This window comes from Enhydra lutris, unplaced genomic scaffold (genome assembly GCF_002288905.1).
Source record: "Enhydra lutris kenyoni isolate GAN:26980312 unplaced genomic scaffold, ASM228890v2 scaffoldscaffold38, whole genome shotgun sequence".
In the NCBI taxonomy this organism is placed as follows: Eukaryota; Metazoa; Chordata; class Mammalia; order Carnivora; family Mustelidae; genus Enhydra; species Enhydra lutris.
Genome location: NW_019154122.1, coordinates 2,655,455 through 2,676,576, shown reverse-complemented (window position 1 = coordinate 2,676,576; position 21,122 = coordinate 2,655,455). Strand labels below are relative to the sequence as shown.

At 51.1% G+C, this 21,122-nt stretch overlaps 1 protein-coding gene across 1 annotated transcript in view; it reads right to left on the bottom strand.

Annotated features, from left to right (window-relative positions):
* LOC111154787 (ArfGAP with SH3 domain, ankyrin repeat and PH domain 3) overlaps positions 1–18,079 on the bottom strand; it is a 46,523-nt gene extending 28,444 nt beyond the window's left edge. Inside the window, 1 exon segment of the mRNA XM_022514698.1 lies at positions 17,951–18,079. Within this exon segment, the coding sequence (XP_022370406.1) occupies positions 17,951–18,079 (129 nt within the window).
* Positions 18,080–21,122: the final 3,043 nt, after the last annotated feature.

Genomic DNA, 21,122 nt, shown 5'->3' with positions numbered 1-21,122 from the left:
TTAAAGTGCTTCTTATTTGAGAGTTGGTGATGTTACCTATTCCAAAATTAAGCTGAACTGGGTTAGGAATTTCTCAGCCTTCCCGGAGCTGATTAAAGATCCTCTCCCCACCCTGCAATGATCCAGCTCAGCACGACCCGTGAATGACAGGTCCCGAGGGGCCACTGGGCAGTCACACAGAACCTCCGCCATGGGGCAGACAAGATGGTACATGAGAATACCTGGGCTGTGCCAGCCACGTTTCTGGTCACCCTTCCAGCCACCTCTGACGTAGGCATCACCACTGGCATTTTATAGATGAAGCTGCTGGGGTAAGGAGCATGTCCAGGGACGGTCAGGTAACATAAATGCCAAAGAGTGGCAGAGCTGTCCTTGAAACCCAGGTCTGGCCACATCCAGGGCTGATGGTCTGTCCCTCCCACCAAGCTGCCCCCTAGACGTTCAGGGACATGGCTTCTTTGATCTGAGGAATGGCTCTGCCTCTGAATCTGAACCCCAACTCAAGCACCTCTACCATCCCCTCCCCATCCTTCAAACAGGGACAGGGCAGATAGAGACCTGTGCCAAAACAACAGGGTTGACAGCGGTGCCCAACGACAAATACTCCACAGGCTAGCCTACTGAAGAGAACGTAGAGTGTACAAATTGGACCAGAGGAGGATTTCCAGGCCTGAGAGGTAGAATTTAAGGGGACAGAAACAAATTTCAGCTCAGAAGAAGTTCCTAAGGAAGAGTAAGCGACCCTTCGAGAGAGTGAGCTCCCCAGCACTTGGAAGTATTCAAGGACTTCAGGTAGTAGAGCACGATTCAAACTGGAATTGGATTTAGTAGTGATGGCCATTCAGAGTTCTCTCAAAGCTCAGAGTCAATGGCTCCACACAGTAGCCTGGGCAGGCATCGGGCAGAGGCAGGGGAGACGTGCCTAAACTTGGAAAACTAGCTGGAGTCCTTTGGGAAGCCTTGCCTGTCTGGCCCTAGACAAAGCTTGAATTCCCGCTGGTGGCACTGCCTTTTATGCCCCTCCCTCCCCCGGCGTGCTCTCCCCTCATACCCCCCCCCACCCACACACACATACACTGTGCTCTGGCTCTGATTTGTGTTCTCTGCAGGCAAAGGCTATATAGATGGCAGCACTAGGGCCATGCCCAGCTGGCCTGCTTGGAAGGGGCTTTTGCATGCCCCCCTCCTGGGTTAAGACTCATCAATAGGACCCATTCTTCATTCCTGTGATTTCCGAGTGCCAGCTGTGGTAACCATGGCGACTCGGCGGAGGGAGCAGAGCAGCAAAAGCTAAGGCCTTGGGAGCTGCTGATTAAATTTCACCATTAGACATTCACTCCTTTGGACTACTATAATACGGCACAGAGGCATCACTTTTGTGTCCTCCTTAATCCATTTCGGGATTTTTCCCATTGACCCTGGATTTGGTTCATCATTCTGCTAGGACTACTCTTCAGGTAGCTTCTACCAATTAAACCAGAGTTGGCACAGGAGATGAAAACCATTTTCCATCTTTGCTTTGGACCATGATGTTGTCTCCCAAAGGACTAAATCACAGAATAGTAGCGATAATCTAACATTACCTCCTCATCCTACAGACCGCAGAGCAAAGGGCTAGATGAGCTTCCTGCCCCAAGTCTCATAGGAAATACAAACTGAGGAAAGAATATAAACCAACACTTTTACAGGGCTTTACAGTTCCTAAAGCAGCTTCACATCCATCCTGAGAGCATCCCAACAAGGCAGTTGATGCTTTTGTTCCCATCTGGCCAAAGAGTCAGTGAGGCTCAGAGAGGTGAAGGGAGTTACCTGAGCTCACACAGCCACAAAGTAGCAGAGATGCATGGACCCAAACTGGGAGATGCCATTTCTAGTTCATTTCTAGTCTATGAACCCCAGACCCTGGATGTCCACACAGTTCCTACCTGGGCCCCACCAAGCTGCACCTACAGGAAGCACCAGAGACCAATTTAAAAAAGTCTCCCAGGTTAGCATGACCACATTCCGAATCTGTACACAGCTGTTATGATCAATAAGACACAAAAGTCTTTAAAAGCATTCTTGAATTCATGGGTGGTGGGGGGCGTCTGGGTGGCTTGGTCAATTAAGCGTCTGCCTTCAGCTCAGGTCATGATCCTGGGGCCCTGGAACTGAGCCCCATGTCAGGCCCCCTGCTCTTCGGGCAGCCTGCTTCTCCCTCTCCCTGCTCATGCTTTCTCTCTCATTCTTTCTCTCTCTCTCTTTCTCAAATAAATAAATAAGCATTCTTGAATTCATGGTAACTTTTTGTCCTTTTCCAAATTTCTCAAGCAATGCTAAGAGTATGACTTCATAGGAAGGTCAATGAAACTGACATTAAAAAGAGGTCCCTCAAAAAAAAAAAAAAAAAAAAAAGAGGTCCCTCTGTGAGGGGGCAGAATCCCGGCTCCTTTGAGCTTTCCTATCCACAAAGAAGATTAAATTATATATACTATATATTATATGTGAAAGTTAAAATACTGCATTCTAAAGAGCAAGCCAAGTTACACTTAAAACATTTAATGAGGGGTGCCTGGGTGGCTCAGTGGGTTAAAGTCTCTGCCTTCGGCTCAGGTCACGAACCCAGGGTCCTGGGATCGAGCCCCACATTGGATTCTCTACTCAGCAGGAAGCCTGCTTCCTCCTCTCTCTTTGCCTATCTCTCTGCCTACTTGTGATCTCTGTCTGTCCAACAAATAAATAAATATCTTAAAAAAGAAAAACATTTAATGAGGGGCGCCTGGGGGGCTCAGTCGGTTAAGCATCTGCCTTCGGCTCAGGTGATGATCCCAGAGTCCTGGGATCGAGTCCCGCATCAGGCTCCCTGCTCGGCGGGAAGCCTGCTTCTCCCTCTTTTTCTCCCCAGCCTTGCGTTCCCTCTCATTGTCTTTCTCTCTCTCTCTCTCTCTGTCAAATAAATAAATAAATAAATAGATAAATAACTAAAAAGAGTTATTTTTTTAAAAATTTTTAATGAAGTGATATATAAAATGCAGTAACAAAAAACAAAAAACCAACCCCACACAAAAAAATCCCCAGGGCTTCTCATTTCTACATCCAACTACTAATGTACGGGAAATGCAGATGGAGAAACTCGTGCAGCCACGCCTGGGGAATGCAGCAGTGAGCACAGACCGTGTGAAACTACAGAAAAAGCCACCGATCTCCTTAACAAGGGGATTGCAAAAAACGAAACCAAAAACAATGGAGGAGAAATCATTTAAGAGGTGCAAAACACACACCGACAAAAGGCGATGCACGGACCTTCCTTTGTTTTTTAGAACATTTTTTGGAATTTAAGCAAAACTTTGGCATTTGCTTCAAAATAAGATGAGAGTCAGGGAAGCAGGTGGAGGTGTGGTCAGGGCAGGACTGGGTCACGTGTAAATGGGGGTTGTGCATCATTTTGTTCTGTCCCTGTGACCATTCCAGAATCTCTACAAATTCAGGAAAAAGTGAGGGCTCGTCGATGAAAAATAAGATTGAGGAAATAATAATAGTTGGGTTAGTCTACTTCTGGGTATGTTTGAAAATTTCTACAGTACAGAGTTAATAAAAGAAGACAAGGGGCCCTTCCTTCTTTCCTCCCTGCCCCTCTCCCTCCCTTCCTTCATTTTTGGTGTGGAGCCGAGTACGGGGCCTGAACTCACAACCCTGAGGTCAAGACCCGAGCTGAGATCAAGAGCTGGATGCTCAACTGACTGAGCCACCCAGGCTCCTTGACAAGAGATTCATATATTCAGAAAGGTAGGGGACCACTGCACTAAGTTACTGCAACGAGCCCCTGACACCTTAGTACGTCGAACTGATTCTTTTCAGTGGATAGCTGTCTGGGCACGGCTTTCCACAAGGGGAACGGGATGGAAGAGTGGGTTTGGAGAAGCTGGCCTGAGGGAGCCAGGGGCCTAGGACGCAGGGCCAATGGAGGGCAAGGGATCAGGCAGGAAGGGGTAAAGGCTGATCTGCTGGCTAGAGGCAGGTTCCATGCTCTGCGGCCTGATTACAAAAGGGCACGTGGTGGAAAGAGCACAGGATGTGGAGGCAGGTCTATTCCAGACCCAATTTCTCACTAGCTTAGAGACCCTAAGCAAGGATCTCTCAGCCATTGGCTCTCTACCTGCAAAATGGGAATGACAGTCACCGATGCTCCCGTCACCCCCCACTGAGAATTAAATCCTGTTAGACCAGGGAAGTTTGTAGCCCATGCAAATGTGAGCTGTCCTGCTCATGTGAGGCTCTAAAGTTTGCTTTTCCTCGTCCACCTGTCTAACCACCAGATCCAGAGCCAGGCAGGGAGCCCCACTGGGCCCTTCGTGGGTGGCCAGCAAGGAAGGGAAAGGGTGGGACTGAGAAGTATTTCCAGCATCCCACCTCCAGGGCAATCCGAGCTCAACTCCACACCCTCAGTGGTGTGTGTCCTGGGGAAGTTCAGATTTGCAAACCTGCCCCTTTCCACCCAGTGAGACAGAGGGAGGAGCTGGGGTAAGGTCTCTAACGAGTCACCGGCACAGAATAGGAGCTCATTCACACATACTGAGCATCGAGCTGTCCCTAAACCCCTGCACGGGTGCTGGGGAGAGAGGGATGTCTGCTTGGGTCCTGCCCTCATGGTGCCCGGTGTGGGAGATAGCTACGGAGGCCCTTGGGGAGCCCAGAGCAGGAGAGAAGCCTGTGTGGGGACACAGACAAAGAGGTACCCACCCCACGCTGAGATGAAGTGATGCTTCTCCAGGGCCCTAAAAAACAAGGAGACATTAGTGGAGCAAAGTGAGACGGCGGAAGACGACTTTAAGAGAGGAGAGGTGCCTGGCAGAGTCCCTGGGTAGGAACACTTCCCACATCTGGGGACCAGCCAGGAGCTTCCTGGAGCAGCACGTCGCCAGGGGCGGGGCGGCAAACAGTGAGGCCTCAGGACCGAGAGGACCCAGAATGACCCCCTGGGAGACCAGGGTCACAGTGAGAGCTGAGCAGATGCTTCTAGCACTACTGTATGCGACATAATTTTTTTTTAACTTTTATTTATTAAAGTCATCTCTACCCCCAAAGTGGGGCTCTAACTCACACCCCCAGGGTCAAGAGTTGGACTCTACCCCAGGTGACATGCTTTGTCCCATTTCATGGAATCCTGTCAGTGACCCTGGAAGGTTTTACAGATGAGGAAACTGAGGCCCAGGGAAGTTTTGGCATTTGCCCAGGCTCATACAACTGGTAGGTGGGGGAACTTAGACTTAGACCCTGGGTGTTAGGCTCTTTTAACCAAACCCCTAGGTTTTACCCCACAGGTGACGGGGAGCACCCACAGGGCTCTGGACAAGAGAGGAGTGACGTGGTAAATTCCGATGGTAGAAGGATCAGCTCCAGGGCTTGGCTGCAGACCCATGTCCGAGAGGGAAAAAGGGGTGCAGATGCATCCCCCAGGCATGACAGGGTGATGGGGAACACAGCCTGGCCCAACTCAAAACTGATCACACACGACAGGAAGGACTCAGACTCCAAAGTCCCAGAATGAGTCTACTTACTAACGTGACTCCAACCACCCCCCTTCCCACTGAGGGACGGCTTTGGGCCAGACACTTGATGCTTCCCTCATTTGTTCTTCCCAGCGGCCCTGCGAGGTAGTTATTATCCTTCCCATTTTACAGATGAGGAAACGGAGGCTGGGATAGATGAGGCAACCGGCTCAGGTGCCACGGGCAGCTCCAGGAAGGGTAGAGCCCGTAGTTTCCAGAGCCGTCTCGCATTATCACGCTATAGCAACCCATGATCGAGATCCCACCTGGCTGAGCCTGTCACCTCTGTCAGCACGACTGTGAACATTTAATGAGACCATATTTTTTCTAATGGTGGATGTCAGGCACCTGGAGAGGTAATGCAGTGACATTCTGAAGGAAGGGAAAGAGACTGAATTTTAGGCCTGCCTCAGCCACTAGCCCCTCTGGGTCTCCCTGAGCACATGCCGTCCTTCTGTGCCTCAGTTTCCCCATCTGTACACCTTAGAGTTGATGGACATGAGTGCTAACTCCCCTTCTAGGGGATGTTCTGGGACTCCGAGTCCTGTTAATCGTTATCCTGCAAGGCTGCTGGAACCTCAGGCACCAGCGAGAGCACATCTCCAACTGGTTTTCTAGGTGGGCAAAGTCCCCACCCCCCAGAACCCAAGAGTCCAGGCTGGGGGAGTCAGAAGGAGGTGCCAGGGAGCAGGGCAGGGCTCTTTCCAGCTCCTCTCTCCTTGCCTGCCTGTAGCCTCTGTCCTAGCTAAACCGCAGAGCCTGGGAGCCAGGACCAGGGGCCCAGCTCTACCCCCGCCCCTGCTGTGACCTCGAGCAGTCTCCTTCCCTCCCAGACTGACTCCTCGGCTCCCATCTGGAGTCTGGAACGAAGGGGCTGGGCGGGATGCGGAAGGCTCCTGCCAGCTCTCACATTTATTATTTCAGGGTCCCTCAGCCTCTCGCTGTTTTCCTTCCTGCGCGGCTGGAGCCCGTGACTGGCCGGGGGGCCCCCTCGCTTGGGCCCCTGCATCTGTCTCCCCGGCCAGGGAAGCTGCTAGGCCTCGCCAGCTGCCCCTTGCAGGGTGGTGGGAAGCAGGGAGGAAGAGGGGTTGCAGGAAGGGAGCCGCACCCTCAATGTAAGCTGAGCCCTCTATAAACCCCAAGTTTCCTGGCTGGGATTTTTCTCGGGAGACTGCTAGGCAGTGATGAGCTAAGAGAGCGAGAACTCTGCCGGACCGATCGCCTTGGATTCCTGTCTGAATCCTGGCCCCAAGCCCTGAATTCCACCCAGCTCTGCAGACAGCCTGGCCTGCCCTCCCTGAATAGAGGAGCCAAGAGCCCCCCGCCTCCCATTCTCTGGCTCCCTCATTGGCCTGGATGAGTCCCTTCCCTGCACCCAATGGGTTATCCATCACGGATCCCATAAATGTCAGTCCTACCCAGCTCTGCAATTTCCTCAACACGCCAGGCTGTTGCCAGCCACCAAGCCTTTGCTCACGCTCTCCCCGCTGCCTGGACAGGCCCTCCCCCGTTCCACCCTAGACGCTTAGTCTTCCCAGACTCTGCTTAGGTTACTTCCTCCCTGCCTCAACAGAACTTACCCCTCCAGAACCCATCCCTCCTGCCTTTATGCCTTTTTCCGGGCATTCATGGCCCTTATGTACCACACGTCTGACTTCCCTCTGGGGCTGAAGACTGCCTCATTTGCCTTTGCATTCACAGCCCCCAGCACAGGGCCACATGAGTAGCCACAAACGTTTATGAATGAATGGATGAATGTTCGCAAGGCCCTATGGGAACACAGAAAAAGCAGCAGGAGCTCAGGACTCCATCTTTCACATCCCACTGTTCTGAGGTCCAAATTCTCTTTCCGATAGTCTTAGCCAGGTGACCTGGAGCGGGTGACTTAGTTTCTCAGTGCCTCCATTTCCCCATCTGTCAAATGGGATAATAACAGCATCTATCTCATAGGACTGAATGCAGTCAGGCCTTTCAGCCCATAGCCCAGCGCCCTGCACACAGGGAGGGCAGCAGCCTAGCTCTCCTGCCCAGCGAACTCGGCCCCGCACCCCCAGGCTGCCAGGGGAATCACCTGGAGCACTTCAAAAAGCGAGCGTACCAGAGCCTCACTTGAGACCTGCTAAATCATGTCAGGCACGACCCATGGGGTGAGAGGTCAGGCCCTCCCAAGGGCTTTGAACTGCCAAGTCCAAACCCTGGCTTCACCACTTACGCTAGTAGAGTTGCCAGATTTTGCAAACATAAACACAGGACATGCAGTTACATTAGAATTTCAGATCATCAATGAATAATTTTTTAGGATAAGTATATCCCAGATATCACATGGGCATCTTGGACGTTTTCTGGCGATCCTATTTACTGAGCTGCTCATCTCTCTGTGCCTTCGCCTCCTTATGGGGATTACAGGGATTGGATTCAGGAAGTGTGCACAGCACTGCTTGCTGTGTTTGCTGTTCCTATTTTTACTGCTTTTAAAGCAACCCAGATGACATGGGAGAACCATGTAAACATGACACTAACTAGAAGAAGCCGGACCCAAAAGGTCACATATTGGAGGATTCCACTGATATGAAATATTCAGAAAAGGCCAATCCAGAGGGACAGAGAGTGGCCAGGGGCTTGGGGAGGGGCAGCGGGGAGTGGCTCTAAGGAACATGGTATTACTTTTGGAGGTGAGGAGATGTTCTGAAGTAAGAGGTGGTGTTTGTACAGCACCGTGAATAAGGACCACTGACCAGCATGCTTTAAAATGGTTAAAATGGTGAATTTTATCCCAATTTTAAGAAATCCTCCTAAAAGCAACCCAGGGGAGGAGACATGCAGTCAGTCTCAGTAAATGTTTGCTGAAGAAACGAACGGTTGAGAGGCAGCAAAGGGCAGAGCTGAGGGAAGAACCTGCCTTGTCCAGGACTGGGCTGGGCTCTTTACTCCTGGACACCCGGAGGGGACACAAGAGTCCTCTTTTGGCTCTGGTGCTAGGACGTCCCAGACAATTTTAGCACTCACTCATAAACCCTGTTGCAATGATCTCATTTTCCCTGTGTGGCTCCTGATCTCTTTAGCTATCCTATGTGCAGGGGGTAATTGTGCTTTCAGTAAAAGGGACTTTTAAAAAAATTAAGTATCAGGGCACCTGGGTGGCTCCGTGGGTTAAGCCTCTGCCTTTGGCTCAGGTCATGATCTCAGGGTCCTGGGATCGAGCTCCACATCGGGCTCTCTGCTCAGTGGGGAGACTGCTTCCCCCTCTCTCTCTGCCTACCTCTCTGCCTACTTGTGATCTCTCTCTCTCTGTCAAATAAATAAATAAAATATTTAAAAAAAAGGTTAAGCATCTGTCATGTGCGAGGGATATGCTAGATGCTTTATCTGTAATCCCCTTGAACAACCCCATGACAGTGTTATCATTGGCCGTGATTTACAGATGGGGAAACTGAGATTCGGAAAGGTGAAGTCATCTGCCTGAGGTCACACAGCCAAAGGGAATTCAAACCCAGGTTTGTCTGACATCAGTCCCTGGACTCTCTGCATAGAGCTCAGCCTCATTCCTGTATGCTGTGGGTTGTCGATCAGCTTTCCATGGGCCTAAGTCCTTCTCCTTTCCAGACAGGGCCTTGTCCTATGGTCTCTGTGCCATCAGAACCTACCTTCCCAACCTTACAGAGGCATGCCAGGGCTTACCACAATCATCTTCACCCCCACTGCTCAGTCGCCTGGGGAACTTCTGAACTCCTCACTTGACCAGGCTTCACCCCTGGGAGATTCTCATAAAGTGGGTCTGGGTAGAGCCCACAGCAACTGAAGTCCTTAAAAGCTCAGTCAAGGTCAAAAGCCGTCTGAGTTGGCGAACCTTTAGCAGCTGTTCCCAGGTCAGCCTCCAGTATGCTCCACAGTGAGGCCCACTCTGACCCCAGTGAGGCCCAGTCCCTACAATGTTCCCAGGACAGAGGGTTCCCAGGGCTCTGCCCTGGAGCCTGGGGAACTCACTATTCCTCCACAGGCCTCAATGCCTCATGTGCTCTGGACCCAGGCACTAGGCCCACTGAAAGAATCTTCCAGCAGTGTGCCTAGGTGGTTCAGTTGGTTGAGCGTCTGGCTCTTGGTTTCAGCTCAGGGCATGATCTCAGGGTCATGAGATCAAGCCCCGTGTTGGGTTCCATGCTCAGTGGGGAGTCTGCTTGAGATTCCCTCTCCCTCTGTCCTCCCCCTGCTCACTCCCTCTCTCTCTCAAATAAATAAAAATCTTGGAAAAAAAAAAAAAAGAAAAGGATCTTCTAACAACAACATCTGTCTAAGGACTAGACTACCACACGGCCTTCAGGGAAAGCATTTTCCTTCTGCCATGCCCTGCAGTTCCAGTTTCTGTCCTCAAACCTGCTTGTGTCATCTCGGTGGCCCGAAACAGCTGAACATGAGGCAAGGAAGTAAACACTGAAAACGGAAATTTAGAGAGAGGAGGAGACTCTACAAGACTGGCCCCAGGCGGACACTCCAGCAAGACCCTCTGCTCTTGTCCAGAGGTAGGTATGGGAAGAGGATGGGTTCAGGCGGGACTACATTCTAAGCCCATCCTGGAAAACCCTCTTGGTGCAGGTCCCCAGCCATCATCCCATCTCAGCTCCCCATCTCAGGAGAACTTCTCATCAGCCCATTCCCTGAATGAGTCCAGGCCAGTACAGAGGGGAAGCCAGCACTGGCCCGGCTCCTAACCTGTTCATCGACTTCTATGTTGCCATGCTCAGGCGTTGTGTCTGCCATTTTCTTATTTTGCCTCTGGACATCTAGGCAGCATCTGACTGAGCTGAGCATGGTTCCTTCCTCGGAACATTCCTCTCCAATTTTCTGGGGTTCCGCACCCTCTTGAGTTTCCTCCTTCCCCACTGGCAGCTCCTTCTCAACCTCCTTCATGAGCTACTCTTTCCTTCCCAACCTCTTGGCCCTGGAGCTCCCCAGAGCTTGGATCCAGGTTCCTCTTCCTCCCTCTCCCTGAGGGATCTCATCCATTCCCTCAGCTTTAAACACCAGCTAATGCGATGTAAGCCCACGTGGTCCATGCAAGGACCGCCTGCAAGAGCATCTCCTGGGACGCTGATCAAAATGCAGATTCTCAGACACCCTCCTGACCGCCAGCAAACCGGCCAGGGACACTTTGCCACCTTTCGCCAGTCAGCTTGTGAGTCTCCTTCTTTCATCTACGAAACTACTTGCAGTGCAAGTCCTAGCAGAGCTTGCCTCTGGCAAAAGCTACGAAGTCCAAATTCTTGCTGCTCCGGACTCCCTTGCAGCTAGGGTCCAGGTGTGAGCTGGGCTCGCCGGAGCTCGCACTCGCTGCAGACTCCGAGTCGGGAGCAGAGAGGGAAGATCTGTTCTCCTGCCGACAGCTCGCTGGAGCTCGCACTCGCTGCAGACTCCGAGTCGGGAGCAGAGAGGGAAGATCTGTTCTCCTGCCGACAGCAAGAGCCACGAAGGAGCCCTGTCTCCAAGGACAGTGACAGCAATGAGCCGTGGCATTTAGCACAGTGTCCTTGCCAAACTGGCTCAGTGGAGTGATTTTGGCTGAGATCCTGGCTGCTACCTCACCCCAGCTCTCCAGCTTCCCAGAAACTGTGTGATCTACTGAATATTCCCTTTCCGTGAACTGCTTTTTTGTGTGAAGCAGCTCAGGTTGATTTCTATCGCTTGCAATAAGAGGCCTAAGAAAGACACAGCTACTGAGTTAGACTCTCTGCGAAGGCCAGCAGGTGATTCTTACACAGATACAAGTTCAAAACCCGCTATCTCAACTCTGACAACTCTCCCTCACTCCTTTCATCTCCAGACTCATATATCTGAAATAAACTCATATACCCAAACGCCTTCTCGACCTCTCCACTTGGGTATCTCAAAGACCTATAAGGTCATACAAACAGGATTCCTGACTTTCCCCCAAACCTGCTTCTCCCCCAGATTTCTCCTTCCTAGAAAAGGGTAAATGGCACTCTTCCTTAGGAATCTGGGAGCCTTTCTTGACCACTCCCCTACATGCATTCTATCAACAAGTCTTGATGTTAGTTACTACTTACAAAATACTTCTAGAATCTGTCCACTTCTCTCCACCAATCACGGCCCTAGCCACACTTCCATCATTCTCTTCCATGAAGGGCTGTAACAGCGTCCTTGGGTTTTCTCCTGCTCCCTCTGATCTCATCTCCACAAGGCAGCTGATATGATCTTTCTAGAACGGAAACTGGATCATGCTGCTTGCTTACAAAATAGATAAAATCCAAACCTGCTACCAGGGCCTACAAGCTTGAATGTGATCTAGCCCCTGCCTGCTTTCCCAAACTCATCCGGTCTTGGTCTTCCAACATCTCATCATCACTATGCTGCTGTCCCTCTGGCCTCCTTTCAGTGTCACAGATGCTTTAGGTTCTTTACTGCCTCAGGGCCTTTGCTTAAGCTGTTCTCCCAATCTGGAACACCCTCACACCACTATTCTCTAGTATGCTCCTTTTTAGTTTTCTTCTTTTATTTATTCGTGACCCAACCAATATTTTCTGAGCACCCACTATGGTGTTATGGTAAATACCAGTGGTACAGTGGTGAGATTAGATTATATTCTCATGGAACTCAAAATCTAGTGAGAAATCAGATTTTAATAACATCATTATATAAATAAATACAAAATATATCTCTGATGTGTGCCACAAAGAAGAGACATGCAGTGCTATTAGGGAGAACTGGGCTAGAATAAAAGCAGAGAAACAAGTTAGGAGCACCAGAGGAGAGGTGATGGTGGTCTGGACCAGGGTCGGGATGTAGAGAAGTGGGTAGGCTGCGGAGATGTTTACAGAACTGGTGACCCTTGATGATGCAGGATGCATGGAGAGGTACAAGGTTTCTGGCTGGTGTGACAGTATAGAGGGAGGTTCCACTCCTGGAGAAGGGGATCCTGGAAAGGCCAGCCTGTGTAGGAAGTCACAAGTGTGGTTTTGGACACGTTGAGATGTCTAAGTGAAATGGCCAGGCAAGCAGTAGAACATGAGGGTCTGGGCTGGATATACCAATGCGTGAGTGAGTCGCTTAAAGATGAGAGAGGACTGAAGCTGAGGGTGTGGATGAGATTGCCCAGGGAGGGGCTAGCACGCAAAGAAACGAGGGCCCAGGACCAAGCTCCAAGGAAGGCCTTGACCAGGAGGATGAGCCTTCATGCCATTCATCACAACATGCAATTACCTACTTTGTTAATCTGTTTACTAGCCGCCTTCCCCAGAAGATTTGAAAGCGCAATGGAGCAAGGCCTCTATTTCTTTTAATAAGCAATGTGTCCACCCAGTGCATAACACAGGCCCTGGCACCGAGCAGTCCCAAAGGCCCTATGCTGCTGCTGTGTCCCTTAGCAGAACTGGCCTCATCCATTCCTTGGACAACATGATTGGGTTCACTGGTCCCCCGTGTCCAGCAAAAAGCCCAAGTGACAAATTGGCAGTCATGGCCTTCCAAGTCATGCTACACCCTCTAGTTCTCCATCTTTTTTTTTTTAAATAGGCTCCACGCCCAACACAGATCCCAACTCACGGCCTGAACTCACAACACTGAGATCAAGATCCAACCTGAGATCGAGAGCTGGTGGCCCAACCAACTGAGCCACCCAGACGCCCCTAGCTCTCCATCTTTTTAATTCCACTAAACCTGAGCTTTTGAAACTGGGGTCCATCTAACACCTGGATAGCCAAGTGGCAGAAAACAGGATGAGAACTGTGCCTCTCCCTGGATCCTCAATTGTGCATAGGAGGGGTGGGGACTTTCCAAGCTCTGCCCCTCTTCTCTGGGAAGTGTTCCCTCCCACAGCACAGGTCTCCGTAGCCACGTGAAACCAGGGGTGGAAACCCCATTTTCTAGAACCAATCCAGAAGCCGAGCCAGGCCATCAACCTCTCCACCAGGAACCAGGAAGTGGGACACAAGGCCAGCGTGGTTACCTTCAGACACGTGAGGTCACGGGGATATGGGGGCTGAAGCCGCCTTCTTCCCCAGACGACTATGTGATACCTTCTGGGGCCTGTGTGATGACAAGTGAACAGATGTGCAGAAAGAAGCAGAGGCGGGGCAGCCAGAATGATGAAGCAGTTCCCTTTGTTCCTGATGACTTCCCAGCCTCAAGTGAGGCCCTGATGTGGTCTACTATTACTTAACCACGCTTCAGTCCCCTGAGGCACCTCTAATTCCCTAAAACAAGTTTCCCTTCAACATCAGCAGCTTGAGAGGGCTTATGTTTCTTGCAAACAACCTCGAAGATTACATAATTTTTATTATTTTTTGTAAAACAAATAAAGACACACAATAGAGCAGAATATAGAAGTCACAAGAGTATTAGCAACAAAGTTCTTTCTAAAACAAGATTAAAAAAAAAAAGTAAAGTCACAAAGGACAAGACAAATCTGACTCCAATAAAACGTCAACTATGTGATATAGAACATGATACTAATCGAGGTAAACATTCCTCCTAATTACCACCCCCTTGCGATAATGTATTTTCTTTGAGGTCATATGTTGGGAAACACACACATTTCCACAGCAAATACCTCCAGGGAGAGTATTAGGATTGTGAAGCATGATCAGAGGTGAATTCTGCCTTTTCTGTTATGTTTTTATATGTTTTAATTATAAATGATTATGTCCTTATACCACTATATGTTAACTATCTAGGAATTAAAATTTAAAACTTAATAAAAAATTATCATGTCCTTTGTGCAATTAAAACTTCATTGACCTTCAAATAAATATATGAGACGCAAGCCTTTGAAGATCTCCTCTTTGTGGAAGACTGCTTTATCTAACACCTAGCAGGAGATACACGCTCAGTAGTAGTTTGAGATGCACAATACAGCATGAATTCTTAGCACCAATCAAAATAGTTTACTTGGTCCTTGTATATGCTCTCTTCCCACATCTCCAAATTCATTCACTTACCCTCTCCACTGAATGATGGAGTTCCTCCATTTCTCAAGACCCATCTGGAAGTCACCTCTTCCAGGAAGCTCTCCATGACTGCACCAATCCTCACTGTTCTCTCCCCCTGACCCCATTGACCTCTTATGGCACCCTTCTGTACTTCTTTCTCTCTAGGCACTCAGGACAGACTCCTGGGATTCCTACTCGTCTCCCTAAGGCAGGCACATCTCCCAACCAGCCATCAAACCAGAGCAGCATCTCTATGTCCTTGGTGCCTGGCCCAGAGATGGCATGGAGAACTGGATAAAGAATATACTTAGAGTCAGACATAGCCACTATGTGACACTAGGTGACTGCCTTAACCTTCTTGGGTCCATTTTCACCTGTGTTCTTGTGATTACCAGTAAGATGATGACTGTAAAGGGGTCCAGAACAGGAAAGAGGTGGTTGACAGAATGATTTATTTGTCTTAATATTCCCTCACATTTGTACAGTGTTTCACAATTAAAAACAAAAAACTTCAGGATGCCTGGGTGGCTCAGTCGTTAAGCATCTGCCTTCAGCTCAGGTCATGATCCAGGGTCCTGGGATCGAGCCCCACATCGGGCGCCCTGTTTAGCAGGATGCCTGCTTCTCCCTCACCCCCCCACCCTGTGTTCTCTCTCTCACTGTCTCTCTCTCTGTCAAATGCATAAATAAAAATCTTAAAAAAAAACAAACAAAACTTTAACAACCTAGAGAGGAAAGCAAGGAAGGATTATTAGACCCATTTTAAGGGTAGAATAACTGAGGTTCAGAGAAGTTACATAGGGAGAACAGGCATTTGGACTTTGGAAGCAAACAGAATAGGACCAGGGATTAGAATATTTGGGTGGCAATGCCAATTCTTCTATTACCCAGAGGAAGGAGCTCGGACAAGTCTCTTGTCCTTTCTGGACATCAGTTTTCCAACTTATATGAGAGTTCCTAGGTGACCTCTATCTTAAATGGCTGCTCAATGCTGACATTCTAGTTCAGTGGCCTGCCAAGGGTCCTTCCTAGAGGACCTAAAGAGTCCTGCAAGTCCCAGGACAGTGTCTCTAGTTACTCCCGAGGAAGCCATAGGGGACTGGAAGGCGTGCTTTAAGAACCTGTTGCATTTTAATTCAGCCAAATGGAGCCTCAAGCCAGGGGGTGGGTTAGACATGCCCAGAATGGGAGTACGGTGGAGCAGGGGCGGGGGTGCGGGGAGCTGGGGGGAAGGGGAGTGGGCGGATGCCAGCATCAAACTGCATGTAAATATAAACATGAATGCAAAATCAAACAGGAAACCTCAGGAAAGTCCAATCCAAAGGTCAGATGCTAACTTTTCGGACACTAAAACACTGAAGAGGAAAGCTATGTTTGGGTGCCACAGGCTTTCTGCTGCGAAAACAAACCATCACACGGACCGAACCAAAGTCCTAAAGGCAAACGAGGCAGGATTTTTGTCTGGCCTGAACTGGGGCAAAGCTGAGCCCTGACCAGAGTCTACGACAGCCTCCAGACCCGTTCCAAGGGGTGCCCCCCCCATACTCCTTCCCACCCGCGCTCATTCCCCAGCACACACAAGTACTAACACACACCAACCCAGGCAAGGCCAGATGCACAGGATAAATGGGCATTTCTGTTCCTGGAGAAAGGTTCATAGTACAGTCCCTTCTCCGGCTCCTGATCTGATTTAACATTTTAATGAACAACCCAGAGAGCAGGGTGAACTGTGAAAAACCTAACGATGCCAGTGGCACTGAACTCTTCCAGGTCAAGGAATGTGAAGCCATGAAGACGAACCTCTGGCAGCACTTTCCCATCAGGACCACAGTTGCCCTGTGAACCTCCCAGAAACACAGAATCCACATTCATAGTGCGGAGACTTCAAGTTACCGGTTCTGCCTGAGGAAAGAGGCCAAAAGGTCATTGGCTGCTTCTTTTTTTTTTTTTTTAAGATTTTATTTATTTATTTGACAGACAGAGATCACAAGTAGCCAGAGGTAGGCACAGAGGGAGAGAGGAGGAAGCAGGCTCCCCACTGAACAGAGAGCCCCATGTGGGGCTCAATCCCAGGACCCTGAGATCATGACCTGTGCTGAAGGCAGAGGCTTTAACCCACTAAGCCATCCAGGTTCCCCAGCTGCTTCTTATTTTAATGAAAGCCTGTAACCCTACTATGTGCAGTGCACTAGGCTAGGCTCTGTGAGAGAAATGAGGACGAAAGAGACCCGGTCACCGTCTAAAAAGGTCCATCAACTAACCTGATAATCATTCCATTTATAAAGATGCATGCTTTATTCACACTGACTCATATAATACCATAGCCCTGTGAGGTAAACATTATTATCCCATTTTATAGATCCCAAATGTGAGGCTCAAACAGCTCAGGTCATACACCCAAGCTCACACAGCTGGCAAACTGCAGGGCCAGAATTTGAACACAGCTCTGCCTCTAGCAAAGTCAATGCTCTTCCCACACTCCTCTAACACCCCTACAGAGAGATCCACAGACTCTGGGATGGGGGTTCAGCCTGCCAGGGAGAGGGGAAGAAAGAGATACTCCTCAAGACACTGGCCCAGGGTATTCTGAACTATTGAGCTTTTTATTTGCCACATAGTGGGCGCTCAAGACTCTCATGGTGAAGGCTGGAGATGAGAGCTCCTGCTAAAGTCAAAAATGCCACCCAATTCGGGACATCCTCTGAAAGGGAGGTGCACAACCTCATTATCCTCCCTTGACCCAAAGCCGCAGGGTGTCTGCCCTAGAACAGTCCGGGCAGAGGAGCCCCCCCCCCAAGCGTGCAGCAGGCCCGTTGGGGTGGGGGCTAGGAATGAACTCCAGTGCAGACGGGAATGGGGTGGGGCAGCCTGCAAGGGCGAAAGAAAAGGCCTGGGACGCGTTGCTGGGAAAGACAAAGAGAAAAGGGGAGGGGAGGGGAGACTACAAACTTGCCAACAGCCTGGCCAAGGTGAACCCCGGCTCCTGGAGCCTTCTCATTCGCATTCATTCCACAAGCGCCGGCCAAATCTCAGAACCCGCAGCCAGGGGGAGGGGGCCTCCCTGAAGCTGCGGAGAAGTTAAGTTCAGACTGAGGCGGGAAGGCCTGTTTTCCAAGAGGGGAGTGACTTGGGGAGCAAACTTGTGGGGCTCCGAAGACGAAAACCCAAACAGATGCAGTGAGGCGCTGAACAAACATGCATGCGACGGGGCAGGTCAACACGAGCACTGGGGTTATGACCCCGACCTGTGAAGCCTGTCATCGAGATGACCTCAAGCCCCCCCCACCGCCGCACAAAAAGTCCCTCGGGCCCCCATCCGGACTCGACAGTGAGGTCGCTGATGTTTGAGATGCACTCGGTTCTCACAGAGCTAGAGAAGGGTCAGGTTTCTGGGGCGCGGTAAGCGCCATCACGGTCACGCCCGTGAAGGTCAAAGCGAGGCCCTGCCGGGACCCCCGACCCCTCCCGCCTCGGCCCCCTCACCTCCTCCCGCGCCAGTGCCGCCCCCCGGCACCGGGGCATCTTGGCGGCAAAGGCAGCGGCCCCGGCCGGGGAGCTGAGGTCCTCCGCGGTGACGGCCAGGAACTCGGCGACGCTGAGCTGCTCGGGCATGGCGGGCGCGGGGTGGGGGTGCCGGGACTGCCGGAGCGGGGCGCGGGGGGCGCTCGCTGCACGGAACTGGGCTGGCTTCACAGCCCACCGCGAGCGCCGTCGGGGCCTCCGCACGCCCCGCCCTCTCCGCGCCGCCCCGCCCTCGACTGCCCTCGCCCTGCCCAGCCGCGTTCCCTCGCGTCGGGGGAGCCTAGAGCTTCCCCACCCCTCCCGCCTTTAGGCCCCGCCCCCGCCCCCGGCCTTCCAGCCTCCCCCCGCCCACCCCCCCTTAGCCTGGACAGCCCGGCCCAGGACCATCGCCGAGCTCCCCAGCCCCACCCCCAGGCCTCCCAGCCTGAGAGCTCCGCCCCTGACTGACTGCCCCGCCCCTGGCCCCCTATCGGGCTCCTCCGCCCGTCCACCAAGCCTCTGAACCCGGGAGCTCCGCCCCTCACCGGGCTCTTCGGCCCCGCCCCCAGGCCGCCCATCCCCTCAGAGCTTCGCCCCTGACTCACTGTCCCGCCCGGCCACCGGGACTCGGAGCCCCGGAGCTCGAGACCTCACCGGGCTCCTCCGCTCCGCCCCCAGGCTTCCCAGGCCCTGAGAGCTCTGCCCCGACTCCCTGCCCCGCCCCCGGCCCCTCGCCGGGCTCCCCTTGCCGGGCTCCCCTGCCGGGTTCCCAGCCCGCCCAGCCCCAGAGAGCTCCGTCCCGACTGCGCCGCCCCCGCCTGCCTGCGAGCTTCTCTGCCACTTCTCCCTCTCGGCCCCTCCACGGCCACGCCCCCTTTCGTCCCTCTCCTGGGCCTCCCAAGTTTGCTACCCTCCCGCTGCGCGGGCGCCCCACCTCCGCGTCCCTCCTGCCTGCGCCCTGTGTCTTCTCTTACGGATTCGTTCCTAGCCCTCGTGACTTCGCCCCTTCGGCCTCATCCCAACTCCGGACCCCATCTCTCCACCAAGCCCACCTGGTCTGGGCCCCCCTCTCCGCTCCCAACTGCACCACTCCCTTGCGCCTCACGCCCAGCTCTTGGCCTCCGCTCTGCGATCCCCCGGAGCCGCCCACCCGCCCCTTGGTTCGGCCGCCCATGGGTCTGTGTGGCTCGGTGCCCTTGGGTAGCTGTGTGATCTGGAGGCGGGTACATTCCTTCTTGGAACCTCGGTTTCCTTCTCTGCGAAGTGAGAAGTCTGATGCCCACTACACTGTGAAGTTGCGAAGAAAGAACCTAACACGTGCGCGTAACGAATAAGCTCTGAGCAACCCGTTCGCCCTTTGCGGACCCTCTCACCGCGCCCTCATTCTTCCGGGGCTCAGTATAGTGCTTTTCACTCCTCAACCCTGCTCACTGCACTGTCGGTAGTGGGCTGAAGACTGCCACTCTTCCCCACTGTTAACCCTTACCTCTTGGAAACCACCTACTTCCTTGGGCGGATGAGGAATGGGGTTCAGGATAGAAATCCACTTGGGTTTTGTTCTGGAGCCTGAAGTCCTATGGAAAGGATTTATTCAGGTTAAAAATATTTAATTAATTAAAAAAATAAATCAGGGAAGACCTGCGATGAAGAATATTGGCTTTGGAATTTCATAGATCTGAGTTCCAATCGTGATTGCTGCTGCTGACTGGCTGTGTGCGGCTAAGCAAATTGCTTGCTTCTCTAAACTTGAAGTTTTCTTTTTCTTTCTCTCCCTCACTCTTTCTCTCTCTCTCTCTCTCTCTCTCTCTTTTTTTTTTTTTTTTTGAGTGGGAGAGAAAATCTTAAGCACATTCCAAGCCCAGTGGGGAACTGGACGGGGCTGATCACACAACCCTGACTGAGGCAAAATCATAACTAAGCCACCCAGGCTCCACCAAACCTAAATTTTCTTCTCTTAAAGTGGCCTAGTAATATTTTACTCCATAAGGTGATTGAGACTATTACATACTTTACATAGGAGGGGAAAAAAAACACTAAAAAATATACACTAAGATATCACCGGCTGAGGACATTATGAGTCATTTTTTTTTCTTTTGGCAAATCTGTATCTCCTAACTTCTCTGCAAGGAGCATATACTACTTGTGTAATAGAATTAAATGTTGAAAAACTCTGTACAGTCTGCCAGAGGAGACAGGACAAATATGCTGTGAAATACAACTCAGTCACCCTTCAACTCACTCCGGTCTGTTTTCAGCAGGAATCCCTCCAGAGTTATTTCAAGGTCAATGAGGATCTCTCTCTTAAAATGCAACCGGCACTTTTCTTGCTTGACCTCTAGGAATATTTTGCACTGTTAATATTTTGCACTCCCTCCTTCTTGAAACACTCTTTCCTTTGAATTTTGAGAGAATTATCTTCCTTGGTGGTTTTCCTCCCTCCCTGGCTGCTCCGCAGGGCCCTTTCTCAGATGTCCTTTCTCTGCCTGTATCTTAAATGCTGGAATCATTGGGAGCTCCCTTCTAGACCTTTTGCTCTTCTCACTCCGCCCAGGCTTTCTGGACACTTTCATCCATCCCCACCAGCTTCCTTCACACCATTAATGTGGATATTTTCTGTGTTAGTTTCCTATCGGGACTGTAACAAATTATTGCAAACTTGGTGGCTGCAAACAACACACATTTATTCTCTTGCAGTTCTGGAGGTCAGAAGTCTGAAATGAGTTTCTCGCATGGAAATCAAAGCACCAGCAAGACTGCACTCCCTCTGAAGGTACTTGGTGGGCATCCATTTCCTTACCTTTCCCAGCTTCTAGAATTGCATTTCTCGCATTCTTTGGCTTATAGTCAACTTCCTCCATCTTCAAGGGCATCTTGCCTCTGTGTCATATCATATTGCTTTCATTTCTGCGGTCAAATCTCCCTCCGTCTCCATTTTATAAGCACATTTGTGATTACATTTAGGATCCGCCCAGATAATCCACGATAATTTCCCTATCTCAGGATCCTTACATTAATCACAACTGCAACATTCCTTTTGGTATATGAGATAATATTTATAGGTTCCAGGGATTAGGACCTGCATGTCTTTGGGGGCCATTACTGAGCCTACCACATCTTCCAAGGCTCTAGCTCCAGCTCTGACCCTTTTCTGGCT